The 18,629-nt window shown below is 40.4% G+C and overlaps 1 protein-coding gene across 3 annotated transcripts in view; it reads left to right on the top strand.

Annotated features, from left to right (window-relative positions):
* bltp3b (bridge-like lipid transfer protein family member 3B) overlaps positions 1–1,313 on the top strand; it is a 124,780-nt gene extending 123,467 nt beyond the window's left edge. For all 3 annotated transcript variants that reach the window (XM_068004856.1, XM_068004855.1, XM_068004854.1), the window contains one exon: positions 391–1,313. In XM_068004856.1, coding sequence (XP_067860957.1) covers positions 391–522 — 132 coding nt within the window. In that variant the 3' untranslated portion in view covers positions 523–1,313. The remainder of the gene's footprint in view (positions 1–390) is intronic.
* The last annotated feature ends 17,316 nt before the right edge of the window (positions 1,314–18,629 follow it).

Below are 18,629 nucleotides of genomic sequence, written 5' to 3'. Positions count from 1 at the left end.
CCCAAAGTAAATACTAGCTGGTCATGTTACTCTTCACCCATTAGGTAGTTAACTTGGATGTCTATAAACTTAGGCTCTAGTTATTTTTGCAAACTGGGCACAGTGACGCTCTGCTTTGGAACTCCAATGATTTATGATGATAAATAGGATGCAGGTTCACTCCCAATCTTAGCTGCGTCACTATGGGGGTATGTTAAATGAAATTCACCACTAGGCAACTTTCACACACTTTCTAATGCTCAACTCCAGGGCAACATAGGCTCACCCAAGTCAGTGGAAGTATATTGACAGGGCAGACAAAAAACTGAGAAAAGGGAGAACAATTAGAGAGCAGACTACCATTAACGAAAAATACGATAGTGGTGTATTAATTTTCTCTTTTTTTTGTAGTTACTTTTGGAAGAAAATGAATGTCTAAAACAGGAGCTGGCCAAAGCTAAAGTTGCTCTTGCTGAGGCCCAGATGGAAAAAGACAGCTTGATACATCAGATCAAGAGGGTTAACTTTGAACTCCAGTCATAGCCAAATGCACTTAGCTTTGAAGACTGCAGTGAAGCAGGAGGAGTTTCTTGAAACTGAGACATGGGTATCACCACCTGCTTATTGGTTTAAAAAAAATGCTAATTATCTTGATCACAATATGGTCTTCTTGCCGAGCATTGAACAAACTTGATGCAGAGAAACTTAATTTATCTGCTGCAGACAGATATTTTTGAATGTGAAGATGAACTTCAGATCTGTGTTTGATCTACTTCAAGCAGTAAATGCAACTAAGAAATGAATGTTGCGCTCAATAGGTTTTGCACCATATATTGATGGTGCTGATTTTGACTTCAATGTAGAATTAATTCTGTTAAAAAAGGGACTTGAAATAAGGTTTGACATAAAATATTGTGGGAAAGCATTTTCTTTAATACAACTGAGCTATGTTTTGGTATGCCATCAAGAATTGCTTTTTTAAAAAATGTCTATTCCAGAGGAAGTCTTTTTTTAAAGAGACTGAATTTGCACTGTAATTAATTTGATCATGTATCCAACACAGTTTTTCTGTGTAAAATCTGTGATATGGAATATGTACAGTATAACATTTTAAGTGTGTATGTGCTTTATGTAATTATGGCAGATACCATTGTTCCTCGACTTGATGATGAGTGCAAGATCCATCTGTATAGTTGATTATCAATAAGGACGGACTGAAGATAAAATGATGCACATCTTATGCAATCAACCTTTGTACAGCATCATAACATTCTTCCATAAATAATGGTATTAAAGATTGTATTCTAAATAAACATCGAAGCACAGAAAAACAATTTCAGTATGTATTTCTTACCATTTAAGTGAAGTTGATTTCTTGTCTTTTTTATTTTAGTTTTTCTTTCGTGGGGAGATTAAATGAATAATTTCTTGTTTGTTTTCCTCTCACCACCGATCAGCCACACCACAGACCATTCTCTTTCACTGCTCTTGAATTGTCCACTAAGAAATGTTCACTCATTCTGATTTTTCCTTCTCTCTTGGGGAGAGCATCCCACCTTTGCTTACATCCTTTTTTCTAACATGCCCTCCTGTTCTCAAGACACTGATTCATGCTGGTGTATGATTCCACTGGCATCAGTATCTCTCCAAAGTGGCCGCCTTTATGTGTGAGCTTAGACATCAAGTATTGGCAGTCTGTACAAACAGGGAGGGACGTTTATCACAATCAAAATCAATCCTGTCCTCTCGCAGTGTCAAAATTTGTGAAGCCAGCAGAGGTCTTTGGAGAATGTTGAGAAATGGGCACCTCGTTTGAATTTTTCCCTTTCCTGCCTGGGAATGATGAGGGAAGTATAGTGCTCTTACCACTACTAACTCAGCACAGAGTGAAGATGGAACTTTTGACCTTCCTAGTTTATATGGCTTGACACCACACCAGGCAGTACATTTACCACAAATCCAACTTGGGAGCCCTGCTCAGTTTTTTTTCCGCAAATGACCAAGATGATACCTAGAATTCACTTTATGGCTAACTGTGGAAGAAAACCACTGTGTGATATGATGCCATTTCTGCACACATCAGTGAGCCCACTTACTCATTGCTTTATTATATATATAATGTAGAGCGTTACTATCATTCTAATATTTTTTTCATATTCGTTTATGGGATGTGGGCGTCGCTGGCAAGGCCAGCATTTATTGCCCATCCCTAATTGCCCTTGAGAAGGTGGTGGTGTGGTGAGCTACCTTCTTGAACAACTGAGTGACTTGCTAGGCCATTTCAGAGGGCGATTAAGAATTGACCACATTGCTGTGGGTCTGGAGTCACATATAGGCCAGACCAGGTAGACCGGTTTCCTTCCCTAAAGGACATTAGTGAACCAGATGGGTTTTTACAACAATCCAGTAGTTTCATGGCCACCATTACTGGTTCTTTTTTATTGAATTTAAATTCCCCAGCTGCCATGGCGGGATTTGAACTCATAACTCCAGAGTATTAGTCCAGGCCTCTGGATTACCATTCCAGTAACATAACCACTATGCTACTGTAATATATTGAATATGGATCATAAAACAAGGCTGACTTTGGATTAATCTCCCATATGCTTATGATTCCAATCTGTTTCCCAGATAAACAACTTATTTAGTAACTGTCTAACACATGTAAATATAGTAATGTACAGCAGTTTCAAATAATGTGGTTCAAGATAACCTAAATAAATGTAAGGAACTTTATGCCCATTATGTACTAATAAGGGTTTGATGATTAACAGATTAATAAATAAATGAATTGCTGTATAAAACTATTGTTAAGAATACAATATAGTCTTCAGAAAAAAATGTATTTGCCTGTATAGGTCTTAAAATTAGATGCTAATTGTAACCACCATTTGATTTATGATGTATATTTTGACTCGGACATATGAGATACATTAAGTTGACACAACCTCACAAAAAGGCACTTCTTTTATTGCAGTACTTTTGATTTTGTATCACTTTAGTTTTCATTAAAATTATCCATCCTTCATTGAGAACAGGATTGGTAGGCTTGATGCCAGCTTACCATCTGTGGATTTGGCCAGGTATTAGGTGGTATGCAACAGCTGCCTGGTAGGTGTTCCTTATATTATGTTTGTTTCCTTGCAGCAAAGTGACCGTTGGCACATATCTGCAGCTTCACAGGATCGATGGGGAATTGAACCAGTATCCCACTGCTTAATGACACTGCACGTAGGTCTGCCACCATAACGTGGCACCATCAGAATTTAATTTATTTACCTTGGCTTTGAAAGTCTGGCAGTCAGTCACAGATGATGCACCGTAGAATTTTATTGTTTTGATAAGATGGCACCTTATGCAATGAAGGGTAGGAAGTGGGTTCCTGTCCACCATCGCCAATACTGCACGTGTCAATCTTGTTTGAAATTTTGAGGATACATCATTCATGCTATTTTGATTTAGATTGAATGTAGGAATATCAGAACTTTTTTTTTCCATATACCTAAAACCAAACATCTGGTGTGTTCATGAAAGTTGAAGTGCATGTTCATCGTATGGTATCAGCCTTGGCTCAGTGGTAACAGTCTCACCTCTGAGTTAGAAAGTTATGGATTCAAGCCCTACTCCAGTGACTTGAGCACATAATCCAGATTGACGCTTAAGTACAGTACTGGGGGAGTGATGCACCGTCGGCGGTGCTGTCTTTTGGATGAGATGTTAAACCGTGGACCTGTCTGCTTTCTCAGGTGGATGTAAACGATCCCAATATTTGAAAAAGCATAGGTGCATTCTGGCGAACATTTTTCCCCTCCCTAAAACAGATTATTTGGTCATTTATCTCAGTGCTGTTTGTGGGACCATGCTGTATGTAAATTGGCTTTCCTACATTACAACAGTTAATACACTTCAAAAGCTCTTCATTGGCTGTGAAGCACTTAGGGATGTCCTGAGGTCATAATACGCACTATATAAACGCAAGTTTGTTCTTTCTATAGTATAAAGGATATATTTTATTTTTGCTAACTAATTTACATATGTAGATTTGATTTTAAAAAAAGGCCATCCTTTAGCTTAAAAAAGGCAATTGTGCTAAACAGGAATGTTCTTGTACAACAGTCTGAAACAAGAAAAGTGCATTGGTTTGCTATTGTTTAATGATCTTCCTCTGAAGAATATCATCTTTTCAGAAATGTGTATTCAAGCTGGTGCCTATAAGAGCTTGTTCCCGGTCTGCAGTTTGAATAGTGTACCCAGGATGACCATACCCCTCATGTCTATTGGTGATGTGACCAAATAGTAAGTAAACTTCTTCAGAGAATGGTCATTATGGACAGTTAAACAAGACCATTTCCATTTAACACACATTACAATTCTCAAGTTAAATTCAGGTGTATTTTTCTGCTTCATTGATGAATTAAACTTTGTCTTAAAGCTATGATTTGGTCTTAAGGTCAAGATTCAAAATTTCAGAAAAAAGACTTTATTCACAGAAAGGAGAACAGGGAGAGGCCTTTCTGTTTACAAATACCTAATTAAGATAGAGCGAAATAATTCCCAAACAAAATAGTAAACAAGGAGGTCCCAGCTCCGATAGGACGCACTATTAACCACATCCCAGCAATCTGAGAAACATCCATTTACCCCTGATTTTTGCTTTCTGTTCATTAGCCTTCCCTCTAGCCATTTCCTTTAGTACCATTTGCCTTAATTTTCATAAGTCTCATGTGGCACCTTATCAAATGTTCTCTGAAAATCCATACATACGACACCCATTTAATTCTCATTATTTGTACACTGTGAGGTTCTCAATTAATTTAATTAGTTAAGTATGACCTGTCCTCAACAAATCGATGCTGCATCGTCCCATACCGTTCCAAATGCTCCATGAAGTGACCACTCAGACAAAATCCTTTGCCAGGAATCAGGTGTGAACTAATGTAGACAACATTGGCCAAACAGCAACAGTTGATCATGGATGCACTGCACTGCATCCATGATCCGGGGGATCCGGATATCCACAAATGCCATTGAACAAATAAGGAAGAATGTTAGATTACGAACTGTCATTATGGTCATTCTAATTTTTCGGCCAATGTTCCACTTACACATATGAAACTTTCTCAGCCTACCCCTTCATTTCTCTGACCTAGTGTGATTTAGAACCATATGTTTTTTTTTAGTGTTTTACTGGTGCTAAAATCTTATGCTTTCTCCTTTAGATAAGAAACTGAATGTGTAGCACAGAGCATAGCCTCTCATGCAGCAGTACAGGAGGAGATTACATAACCGTTCAAGGTTTACTTTCTTTGAAAAGATAATTCCCAGGAGTTATGATTGTATGAGGAGGTTGAACTTTTGTCAAAGTATGAGGTATACCTTACTTAAGTTAGGTGATCTAATATTGACTTTTCTTACAATCAGGTACTCTCAACACAACAGAAGTTGTGGCTAAATTTGCAAAACGCAAGAATATTTTACGTCAAAGTTAGTTTGTACTTTTCTATAAACATCACCTTGAAGTAGGTAACATGCAAATGAAAGTATAATAAAAGTAAATTACTTATGCAGTTTATTCAAATTTTGAATGACCAAAGGGTTAAGTTACGAGGAGAGATTACACAAATTGGGGTTGTATTCTCTAGAGTTTCGAAGGTTAAGGGGTGATTTGATCGAAGTTTATAAGATATTAAAGGGAACAGATAGGGTGGATAGAGAGAAACTATTTCCGCTGGTTGGGGATTTTAGGATTAGGGGGCACAGTCTAAAAATTAGAGCCAGACCTTTTAGGAGCGAGATTAGAAAACATTTCTACACACAAAGGGTTGTAGAAGTTTGGAACTCTCTTCCGCAAACGGCAATTGATACTAGCTCAATTGCTAAATTTAAATCTGAGATAGATAGCTTTTTGGCAACCAAAGGCATTAAGGGATACGGGCCAAAGGCAGGTATATGGAGTTAGATCACAGATCAGCCATGATCTTATCAAATGGCGGAGCAGGCATGAGGGGCTGAATGGCCTACTCATGTTCCCAAGTTCCTATGTTCCAAAGACATTTTAAAAAGCAAAGGAAACCTGCAAATTAAGTAATCTGCACAGTGCTGTAATTCTCTAATGTGCAGCAGGGTGTCATCCATACTTCCTGACACTGACGGTCATTAACTGAAAAGTGCATTAGTTTGTTTAGCACTGTGGAGAGGAAGGGTCATTTGTCAAACCTAATCCACAACTGTTAAGAGGATATGTGTATAATCATAGAACAAATTGAAGTGTAGATACCCATGCTATTAGTAATGAAAAATTCAATACACCATATCCATGAATAATTCTGTTTATGAAGCTACCGTTAAAAGATGATATGCATTCTGTACCTTCTGTTCTTAGAAATAGAGCTATATACCTTCAATAATTATAAGCAGAATTCCTCATTCTGAAAGCAAAGCTCTAGATTTTAATGAACAATTTGTGAACTATGGGGTCAATTTTCACTTTTGGCGGGGCGGATTGGTCGGTATTATGCACCTCTTTCCAAGAAAAGGAGCATAGGGCAGGGTGTGTAACGGACAGCTGATGCACAACTGCTAGTTCACCACCTACGCCAAAAGTGAAAATTACCTCCTATGTGTTAAGCGCTTAAATGGGCACTGTCTGTAAGTAAAGTAGATTTTTAAAATAATTTACAAATAATGCAAGAACATAAATTCTACTGGAACACGTAATTGTATATTTCCTTTTTGTAGGAAACTTTCTAAAAACCAGAATGGCATAAATAACCTTCAGAATACAACCTGTAACTTTCAATAGGACAGTACCTTTAACAGGTGAAGGATGCTAAATCTATCTGTTCAGTTGAGATAGGATTTTTTTCTGGACAGTTAATTCACTCTCAGATTGAAGAATTCTTAAAAAAAAACAAGGATTGCTGAAAATTGCCAAGTCATTTCTATCCAGATAACTCCATATCTTCACTATAGCATCCACTTATATGGACATTTTCTGTCCTGTACAAGTAGTCTGCCTCTACTTTGTTCATTCCTGCTAATTAACAACCTACATATGTAATCTTTTACTTGTGGTATCAGTAGTCAGGAAGACTATGAATCAAATTCCTCCACTTTCATTTATGAACTATACCACAGTCAAACTGTCAATCCAAATACACACCATTAATTTTGGGCTACCACTTGTAAGATAAGCAAACATCTTTCTGTTCCATCCTGTTTCTGTGCCTTTTAGACTCTAATTGGGTTAGGGTCCACCTTGCAGTAGAATACTTAGTGAGTGATAGGCTTAGGTGGAATTATCACCTCTAACGCATGACTTGGTTTTGATTCATGATATTGCAAATACTTATTGATTCTGACCCTTCAGGACCACTGGATGAGGAGATACAAGTGTAAAAAGTCTTGCAAGTGGTATGAGAAATATAAATGTCATTATAAGTTTCATAAATTTTGATTTTCTTCTATGATCTTGTAGGCAATCCCATAGCAGTGAGATTCATAAGGTCAGACTGAAAGATAAATTTTGTGAAGGAGCTTATTGGACTCTCTCTGGACTTAGTAAATTCTGGTCTCTGGTTTATGCAACCGCCTACAATAAGAAGCTGTGCTTAAGATGATTTGATTCCATCAGTGTACATTTTGTGACTATTTTGGTAAACTAACTCAGATTAAGGGGAAGAATCAGGTATTCTGCTAACAGTGAAGGTCAGGTACTTTCTATGCCTTGACTTATGTGGAAGTAATCTATATATTCTCTCTCTCTCTTGCTGTCTCTTGATGGTGGGGTAAATAGAAATCCCAACAATCACATATCCCAGGTTAAGATGTGAAGGCACTTCATGTTCCAGATTTGACATGCTCACCTCAGAGATTTTAAGAATTTAAGCCTTTCTTGCAGCATTCTGAAAGAGAAGTTCAGACAAAACTGATACACCTTCAAATTCTGTTGGATTTGAAGTGAGTGAAGGCAGAGATAAGCTTGAAATTCAGTGACATCCAACCACTGAATACTAAACAGGACTTTGTACATAAAGTATACAGATCAATAATACAGTAAATTTGAAGCATACAAGCAAAACAAACATTGAACTTACTGACAAAGTAAATCTGGAACAGGGTCCCAGAACAGGAAAAGAAGGCCAAAGGAATCTTAGTGATGTTGCTATAGAAAAGCAACTGCAGCAAAGCAGAGAAAAGAACAATTAGCCTAAAGGATTTCTATTGGGTTCAAGAAACAGAGATCATGATGCTCACCACGGTATTGATTTAATAAATATTTTGAAGAGTCCAGTCCTCTTGTAATGTTCCTGAGTCAACAGCTGAGCTGTTCCTTTAATAATTACAGGATAATTGAATAAAGAAGTACTTTAAATGTAATTCTGCTGCATTTTTCTGTATGGCATAAACCTGTAAAAGTTTTTTGATGTGGAATCTAAAATGAAAACCAATAGGTGGGACAGCTGAGATTTAACTGGATTCTCTGGAGTATAGAAATGTTAATAATATATAACTGATATTTACCAGGTCATTTTATTATTCAGTGTCACACACGATCATAAAATCTGTTGTTATGTTGCAGGCTATTCCTTTCAAAATACATTTTGGAAATTCTTTCACTTTTTCTGCTGTTTGATCTTTGAACCCAGGCCCAAAAGGATCTTGAAAATAAAGTGAAGACTTTCAGAGGTTTGGAACAAATCAAAATCCTTTTCACAGCTAATGAAGTGTAATAAGCATTTTATAGTTGGATTTTTTTATTTTCTTATTGTGCCAACTTTGACTTGCTAAAACAGTATCATGTTGGACACCAGCTGCATGGTTAAATAGATTCCTCTAGGAATGAAGAGATACATTTTGAGGATGCCACCAAAACTGCTGTAGCCTTGATATATACTGCATGAAATTTACCAAAAAAGTATGCTTTAAGTGCTGAGAAATCGTTCAGGTATGTAACTGGGTCAAATTACAGACACCTATGCAAATACACACCGTTAGGCATTAAATGTGAAAACGTGAACAAAATCATCTTGTAATAGATCTCTTTGCTTTCCATGCAGAATATAAAGTCGACTCATGCTATCCAACCTTCTTTGTAATCTGCACTTAGACATAAAATAATTACTTTCCCTCTTTATTTAAGGGCGAAACTCTACATTGTAAGAGCCAGAAATCTAAAATCATTGCGCCTTTTCAATATAACTAGTTGATTTCCCATAGCATTGTACACAGCAAGTGAAGGCCATGCAGTATTCAAGTCAAGCAGCATTAGAAAACAGGTGCATAACTGAATCAAGGAGCAGAGGGAGTGGCAGGAGGCAAGGGAAGGTCAGATATCAATGGGGAGCAGGGAAAGGAGGGAGCAGGTGGAGAAAATAGGGGAAAAGGGAAGGAGAGAATGAAGGGAATGGGAAACAGGCTGGAGAGGGAAGAGGGAAGAAAAATAGGTGAAAAGTGAAGAGCAAGAAGGATGGGAAAGGAAGAGTCGAGGAACAGAGGGAGGAAGGCAAAGATTTTTTAAAATGAAGTCTCCTCAATTTCTCATTCTCGCTGCTTGATTTGTAATGTGCGCATAGCACGCCCATACAAGGGGTGTTAATGGAGAGTCAAGGTCTGGCTTTTGAGAAAGTATTCTCTTAAAGGTAAACTGTTACAATTTAGACTACTGCCACCCAAATTATCACAATAGGTATATCCTTCAGCACACCTCTTGAGATTTTTGAAGGCACATGAAGAGGATGAATGAAGGAATGCTAGGGAGGATCAGTTGCACCAGAGGCATTCTGTCTGCATCTGCCCTTATCCATTGACCCATGAACAGATACAAAACAGCTATCTGGCACCGTGTGATGAGAACTGTCTTTGGAATTTCAAAAGCCACACAGAAGCTAAGGTTTGCCTGGGAGGCAGTGACAGAATTGTGCCATCTGCTAAAAGCTGAACTGCAGACAACTTCTATCACAGGCGAGCAGAAAGTAATAATCGCCCTCAATACATCTGACTCCTTCTAGGCTACCACAGAGGACATCTAAACTGTTAGTTAATCAGCTGTGCACAGATGTATCAAACAGATCGCTGATGCTTTCTTCAGCAGGGTAAACAGCTTTATTAGTTTGTCCCATTCTACTATAGGCAAGCACTCAGAATGAAGCGTGGTTTATTGACTTTTCTCATCTCTCGAGGAGAGAAGTGAGATTGAGTGAAGTAAGTGGAATTTGTTTTGACTGTATGGGGGAGAATTTCCATTGGGTTTTCCAAATCTTCCACCATTAATGGATGTTTTCAGCTGCTTACACCACGATCTTCCGTCAAAGTTACTGCAATTGATCGGGAGATCCCTGCAGAAATTCCAGGTGCATGTTCATGTGTTATCTGTGAAATAAAGCAGCTCAATGATTCGTACTTGCCTCATTTCACTAAGTATTTTTCAATCCAATTTCAAAAAGTTTGGAGAAGGGCACATGCAAAAGACACGATATCCAGTTCAGATCGCAAGGGGAGGGGGTCCCATTGGTAAACTTGAAGTGGCTGCATCCCTTTAATTCTGACCTCCAGCCCTTTAAGCATTGATGACCTGTGATTTTGCACTGTTTCAGTGAGCTCCCAGAAGCCGACCTAATCCATGCTGGAAATTTTCCTTGAATTGATAGTTAAGGCAATCCTGAAAGATCCAGGAGAGTTGGTCTTTCCTATTATGTGCTTACTTTTTGCTCAGAACTCTCCAGTCTCGCTGCTTTAGTGCCAGGATCTACCCCATGCAAGATCATTAAAAATAGAAATACAGGGAGAAAGGGTCATAAGAAGAGAAAATTGGAATCTGGGTTTTATATATGGAGGCATTCAATAGAAAAAAAACAAGGAAGTGATGTTGAACTTGCACCACTCACTGTTGGATTACATGAACATATGAAAATGACGGACAGGAAAAGACCCACTGGTCAATCCAGCCTGTCCCACATCGTTGTGATGCCCTATGCATCGCGATATAGACACTCCCTACCCACCCAGAGCCATGTAATCTGGGAGAGGTGAAAAAACAGATTTAAAAAAAACCCGACCAATTAGGGGAAAAAGAATCTGGAAAATTAGTTTCAGACCCCTTTAGGTGATCAATACTAGTCCAGGGGACTGATTTATATTACAGGGTGCCTACCATTATTGTGTGCAGTTCCTTATAGGAAGGATATTTGAGCCATGGAATGGCTATAGTGATGATTCACTAGAATAATACCAGGAATGAGAGAACATAGTTATTTTAAAAAGTCTTAATTAAAGAAGACAGGTTGCAACAACAAAAGTTGCAACATTTTTGTTTGTCTTCCCTGTTTTTAATTCTGAAGTGTGAAATAAAATCAAACTATAAACCTTTTAAAAATGTTCAATAATTCTTAAAAGATTTCCCATGGGAAACAAATCAATTTATTTCAACATTGTACTGTACCTTTTTTTATTCCCAGTGCTCTATGAATAAAGGTAGCAGCTGATCTCTGCAATTCTCTCCGCAATCTTATTTTGGTAAATGTAATGTGCTTATAATATCTTCAACTCCACAACCAAGCAAAACAGAAATAACTGAGAATGCTGGGTAGGTCAGACGGTAATCATTTTACAAATAACAGATATTAACAAATAAAAAGGGCATTGCCATGTAAATATGCATGTCCAGAATTCCATGTTAATGAAGTGCTTCAAATATAAAACTATCTATTTATTCTCCAAGAGACAGGTACACATAAAAGGCACCTGAAATTTCTCAACATTTATGACAATTTCATGAAATTTGCAAAATTTCGACACTCAGGATTTGTTTTGGTCCAGACATAGAAAGAGCTTGATTCTACATGTTATTAGGACTAGACCATATCTAATTATTCTTTAGGGGAGAGAACTTAATTGTTAGCTGCTTGATAACAATCTGCAGATTTTACTTGGTGAGCACAAATATTTCACCACATTTAAGGGCTGATACCATGCTCACAGTGGGGAGCAGGGCTCACAGGGAGCACATCATGGCTGCACAGCCCATGGTTTTCTGCCCATTTAAAATTAATGTACTGAAAATCTTGGGCTGTGCAACTGTAAGTGTGGCTCCCCACTGGGAGTGCAGGGTTGTGGAATTGGCATTTGTTTCATCAGCAAAAAATTGCAACCATAAGGGCATCGAAGTGAAACACTTCTTCAATTTGGAAATAATCGTATCAAGGTATTATTCAGCAGCCCAGAGTTTGCTTACCTTTCTAAATAAGGTTCATTCAATTATATTTAAATCCCACATTCTGATTTATAATGGCTGATTTTCCGAGGCCCTGCCAATGATGTCTGGCTTCGCAGGCAGCAGGCTTGGATCTGGAAATCCAGCCCCTCACCTCACACATCCAATTTTCCAAAAGGTAATTTTGATACAAAAAAACAGGCAATGCTGCTAACGAGCAAATCCTCCATTACCATATGTTAGTTATGCAAATCAGTTCCGACAATGAATTCCATGAGTTCAGGCGAGACTCTAACCCCAGTGCACTGCTCACCAATTTAAATAGGCACATGATAGTCCCATGAACATGGCCTGCTTTGGAGTGTTTCTTAAAGCTATTTTGCTGATTTTTAATTGAAAATTGAAGCGTAGTTTTTTTTGAACTGAGCATTTCTCTGCTTGTGCACTGAACATCTTGCGTACTTTTTACTAGGCATAGGCAATAAATGCCGGCCTCGCCAGCGACGCCCACATCCCATGAACGAATATATTAAAAAAACTTTTTTGTCTCTCTACATTGTTGCCATTTTTGCTCGAGCCTTCATTTTGCTTTGAGTCTTGGCAATTACTGCAGCAGTATATGTTGAACCTATACAAATTAGGAGGAAGGGAATCGCTTTGGCTATTCCCATGGCGCAGCACGCATTGAATGAGGAGGACCAGTTTTTTTTTAATTCGTTCATGGGACGTGGGCATCGCTGGCAAGGCCAGCATTTATTGCCCATCCCTAATTGCCCTTGAGAAGGTGGTGGTGAGCCACCGTCTTGAACCGCTGCAGTCCGTGTGGTGAAGGTTCTCCCACAGTGCTGTTAGATAGGGAGTTCCAGGATTTTGACCCAGTGACGGTGAAGGAACGACGATATATTTCCAAGTCGGGATGGTGTGTGACTTGGAGGGGAACGTGCAGGTGGTGTTGTTCCCATGTGCCTGCTGCCCTTGTCCTTCTAGGAGGTAGACTTCGTGGGTTTGGGAGGTGCTGTCGAAGAAGCCTTGGCGAGTTGCTGCAGTGCATCCTGTGGATGGTGCACACTGCAGCCATGGTGCGCCGGTGGTGAAGGGAGTGAATGTTTAAGGTGGTGGATGGGGTGCCAATCAAACGGGCTGCTTTGTCCTGGATGTTGTCGAGCTTCTTGAGTGTTGTTGGAGCTGCACTCATCCAGGCAAGTGGAGGGTATTCCATCACACTCCTGACCTCTGCCTTGTAGATGGTGGAAAAGCTTTGGGGAGTCAGGAGGTGAGTCACTCGCCGTAGAATGCCCAGCCTCTGACCTGCTCTTGTAGCCACAGTATTTATGTGGCTGGTCCAGTTAAGTTTCTGGTCAATGGTGACCCCCAGGATGTTGATGGTGGGGGATTCGATGATGGTACTGCCGTTTATTGTCAAGGGGTGGTGGTTAGACTCTCTCTTGTAGGAGATGGTCATTGCCTGGCACTTGTGTGGTGCGAATGTTACTTGCCACTTATGAGCCCAAGCCTGGATGTTGTCCAGGTCTTGCTGCATGTGGGCACAGACTGTTTCATTATCTGAGGGGTTGCGAATGGAACTGAACACTGTGCAATCATCAGTGAACATCCCCATTTCTGACCTTATGATGGAGGGAAGGTCATTGATGAATCAGCTGAAGATGGTTGGGCCTAGGACACTGCCCTGAGGAACTCCTGCAGCAATGTCCTGGGGCTGAGATGCTTGGCCTCCAACAACCACTACCATCTTCCTTTGTGCTAGGTATGACTCCAGCCACTGGAGAGTTTTCCCCCTGATTCCCATTGACTTCAATTTTACTAGGGCTCCTTGGTGCCACACTCGGTCAAGTGTTGCCTTGATGTCAAGGGCAGTCACTCTCGCCTCACCTCTGGAATTCAGCTCTTTTGTCCATGTTTGGATCAAGGCTGTAATGAGGTCTGGAGCCGAGTGGTCTTGGCGGAACCCAAACTGAGCGTCGGTGAGCAGGTTATTGGTGAGTAAGTGCCGCTTGATAGCACTGTCGACGACACCTTCCATCACTTTGCTGATGATCGAGAGTAGACTGATGGGGTGGTAATTGGCCAGATTGGATTTGTTCTGCTTTTTGTGGACAGGACATATCTGGACAATTTTCCACATTGTCGGGTAGATGCCAGTGTTGTAGCTGTACTGGAACAGCTTGGCTAGAGGCGCAGCTAGTTCTGGAGCACAAGTCTTCAGCACTACAGCTGGGATATTTTCGGGCCCCATAGCCTTTGCTGTATCCGGTGCACTCAGCCGTTTCTTGATATCACGTGGAGTGAATCAAATTGGCTGAAGACTGGCTTCTGCGATGGGGAGGATATCGGGAGGAGGCCGAGATGGATCATCCACTCGGCACTTCTGGCTGAAGATGGTTTCAAACGCTTCAGCCTTGTCTTTTGCACTCACGTGCTGGACTCCACCATCATTGAGGATGGGGATGTTTACAGAGCCTCCTCCTCCCGTTAGTTGTTTAATTGTCCACCACCATTCATGACTGGGTGTGGCAGGACTGCAGAGCTTTGATGTGATCCTTTGGTTGTGGAATCACTTAGCTCTGTCTACAGCATGTTGCTTCCACTGTTTAGCATGCCTGTAGTCCCGTGTTGTAGCTTGACCAGGTTGGCACCTCATTTTTAAGTACGCCTAGTGCTGCTCCTGGCATACTCTTCTACACTCCTCATTGAACCAGGGTTGATCCCCTGGCTTGTTGGTAATGGTAGAGTGAGGAATATGCCGGGCCATGAGTTTACAGATTGTGCTAGAATACAATTCTGCTGCTGCTGATGGCCCACAGCGCCTCATGGATGCCCAGTTTTGAGCTGCTAGGTCTGTTCTGAATCTATCCCATTTTGCACGGTGATAGTGCCACACAACACCTTGGATGGTGTCCTCAGTGCGAAGACGGGACTTCATGAAGACACATCATCGTGGATACACAGGGGTGACTTTCATGTGGAGCGCAGTTCGGGCGGGTGAATCATGCTCCCCAGTAGGCAGCTCATCAATCTAAATGCAGGAAATCGGGCGGGATGGCCAAACTTGAAGGACCTGCAGCAGCACCTTAAAGAGGAGGGGTAGAAGTGTGGGGACTTTTTTTATCAGTCTTGGCTCAGTCATAGGTCTCTCGCCTCTGAGTCAGAAGGTTGTGGCTTCAAAACCCACTCCAGAGACTTGAGCACATAATGTAGGCTATCTAACAGTGCAGTCCTGAGGGAGTGCAGCATTGTTGGAGGTGCCATCTTTCAGGTGAGATGTTAAACCATGTTAAAACCCATCTGACTCTCAGGTGGACATGAAAGTTCCCACGGCACTATTTGAAGAAGAGCAGGGGAGTTCTTCTGGTATCCTGGCCAACATTTAGCCCTCAACCAATATCACTAAAACAGATTGTCCAGTCATTTATTTCATTGCTGCTTGTGGGAGTTTGCTGAGTGTAAATTGGCTGCCACATATCCTACATTACAACAGTGGCTAAACTTCAAAAGTACTTCATTGGCTGTAAAGCATTAGGGACATTCTGAGGTCATGAAAGGCACTATATAAATGCAAGTCTTTATTTCTTTCACTTTAGCAGCCAATATTTTTGTGGAACCTACAGCAAAAAGGACATTAAATGTGGAAGCTTTAAAGTTCAAAGCTCATAAGTGACTGCAAAAGAAAGATGTGTCAAACCTGCACCCAGCTTCCCTAACTGCAGCTGAGGATCCCTTTAATGGTCGCTAAAAATGGCCATCTCCTGACTTGTACCACGTGAGCTACAAGAACTGGTGGTAGCAATGAAGGGAGAAATGAAAATTGCATTGGGGGTTCATAACTATGTAATTTGACCCCTATTAGCGTATATTCATGAGACTCTTGCCTGTTTTCGGTGAAAGCTCTGGCCATCTCGATTGAGGTCCCCCATAAAATTTGGTGTGCATGCTATTTTGGTTCCACTACCACCCAATTTTTAGGTGCAAATGGAGCAGTGGGGACAAGAAAATCACTCCCACAGAATCCTATGGGGATTTGTTTGTACCAGTTGCTACCAAAGGACCTGTATTTACAGGCCACACATCTCCTACCTAGGGATGTCAGGGGACACCTGTCTTCGATGCCTCTGCTTCTCAAGAGGCAGTGACTGAATTCTGCCAAATGTTGCAGGTAGCATCAAGGAATGGAATGACTTGTCCCATAGCTGCCAAGTTCACTATTGCATTAAGATTCAATGCCACATAATGCCAGGCAAGCCAGTCTGCAGTTCATTTCTGTGTAAAGAAAGTGACTGTTGCCATAATTTGCCAGAGAAAACATAATCACCTTCCCAATGGAAAGGAGACACTCGCTAGAAAGGGCACAGAATACTTACTGCCTGGAAGACTTCCGAAGAGCCCAGGGCACCATGGATGGGACCCATGTGACCATCAGGGTTCCACACACCAATCCCACTGCATACATCCAAGGGAAAGGGTTCCACTCCACGGAAGTGTAGGTCGTGTCAGACCACAGAAATGTCACGTGCCTGTTAATGTCCATTGTCCGTGGAGCAGTCATGACATGTTCACTCTGCAGTAGTCCACATTACCTGTATTAATTGATGGACTTGAGAGAATGAAGACATGGCTGTTAGGAGACCAAGGCTACCATTTGCAGTCATGGCTGATGATCCCAAGTAGAAATCCTCACACAGCAGCAAAGCAGCAGATACAACGAGGCTCATCCCACTGCCACAAAGAAATACTCAAGCTACAGTTCCATTGCTTAGATGCACAGGCAAGCTGCTACTCTGCAGTCCTGCCAAAGACTCCAAGGTCTGATATGTAAACTATTTGCTAATCTAATCTTAGTTTAAATTGCATCCAATGTATTTCTATATGAAACTTTCTGGCAAATGGAGGTAGGAAAATGTATCAGATTTTTGCAAGTTACAGTCAGCAGTAGGAACAGATCCACTCAAGCTTCCTTTGATGATAAATGAAGAAGGCATGACAACCACTATAAGGGAATCTTATAGTTGTTTTTACAACTATCAAAAGGCCCATAGACCAGTTAGTCTTTAAATTCATTGGCCTGCGTTAATTACTGAAAATGGCACCTGCAGGCTTTACAATTAGCATTATTCAGATAATGGATGTTTTCATAGCAGCAACTTAGGTCGAATGTTATTTTTCTGTTTCTGTTCTAGCTTAATGGTTCCTAAATATTTTGTCTCTGTTCCTGTGAAACTAGTTATAAAGCACATTAGTAGGTCATCATTCTGTATAAATCCTTTGGTAAGAAGTAATACGAAGGTACAGATGGAGTTCAGTGCAGCAAATGTTGTCATTGTTCACCCAAGCTGTGAGTCTGCTGAAGAATTCAGGGTTTTGACAGTGTTGGCTGCAAGAATGCATCACTTCATTAACATAGAGACCCAGGACATATGGACATTGCTTAAGGCAATGTTCGGCTCCACATGGGCTATAGCTGCAGATGCCTAAATAGCGACAGAGCTTCTTTTCACATTTACTAATCCACTGATTTAATCTGTTCCAAAAACAAAACAAAACTTTATTTTTTTTCCTTTCCTCCTCCTGAAGGCGTTGGGTGTTAACTCATGTGAGGATCAACTTTTTCCTTCTGTGCGCTGTGAGATTGTGATGGGCAGGGATGAAGGAGCAGCATGTTTGCACACTTGGACCTTGTGATATCTCTGTGGAGGCTACCTGCATTTGAGAGATTGCCTTCCATCACCTAATATGTACATCGAGGAACTTGGGCCCCATATTGATGATGTTCTTGGTCGTCTAGCTTTACACCTTCTTTACCTTCACCAGGTATCTCATGGTGGTCATTTGGAAATGGAGATGAAGAATCATCTGTGTAGGTGTAGGCAGAGGATTTTGCTTTTTCATGTTTGATTATATATAACAGCTAATGTTCCAACTTCGGCTGCTGGCAGCACATATTGGAATTTCAGGCAAACACCACATGGGATTTATAGACCATTTAAATTAATGGTCAGAAAATCATGCGCAGTGCACCCAAATTCCTGACACGCACTCCCAGCGGGTGACGCTCTCCAACTGGAATATTACTTCTATAAACTTAATGATTATATAACAATAAAAACTTGCAGAAAATTTGAAGATCAGGCTTGTTTCAATGAATGATAAAGCAACTAGCCACAAATATTTGCTGTTACTTGGAGAAGTTACATTAAACATTATTGCAATTAATTTTATACAATATAAATAATAGCAACTGAGATTGATAGACATGAAGTAATATCCGCTTTCATAAAATAATAAAAAATTTGCTGGAATCTGTGGAGTGAGATGACGGGCCAGGGTGTACTTTGCCACTCTTATCTCTGCTTCCATCAATTTAGAACGTAAGAATTTTTTAAAACTGGAAAAGGCCTTTTTGGCTGATCTCTACCCAACTTACCTA

This window comes from Heptranchias perlo, chromosome 24 (assembly GCF_035084215.1).
Source record: "Heptranchias perlo isolate sHepPer1 chromosome 24, sHepPer1.hap1, whole genome shotgun sequence".
Taxonomy (NCBI): Eukaryota; Metazoa; Chordata; class Chondrichthyes; order Hexanchiformes; family Hexanchidae; genus Heptranchias; species Heptranchias perlo.
Note: the sequence above shows the minus strand (reverse complement) of the source record. Positions and strands in the feature narration are given on the sequence as shown.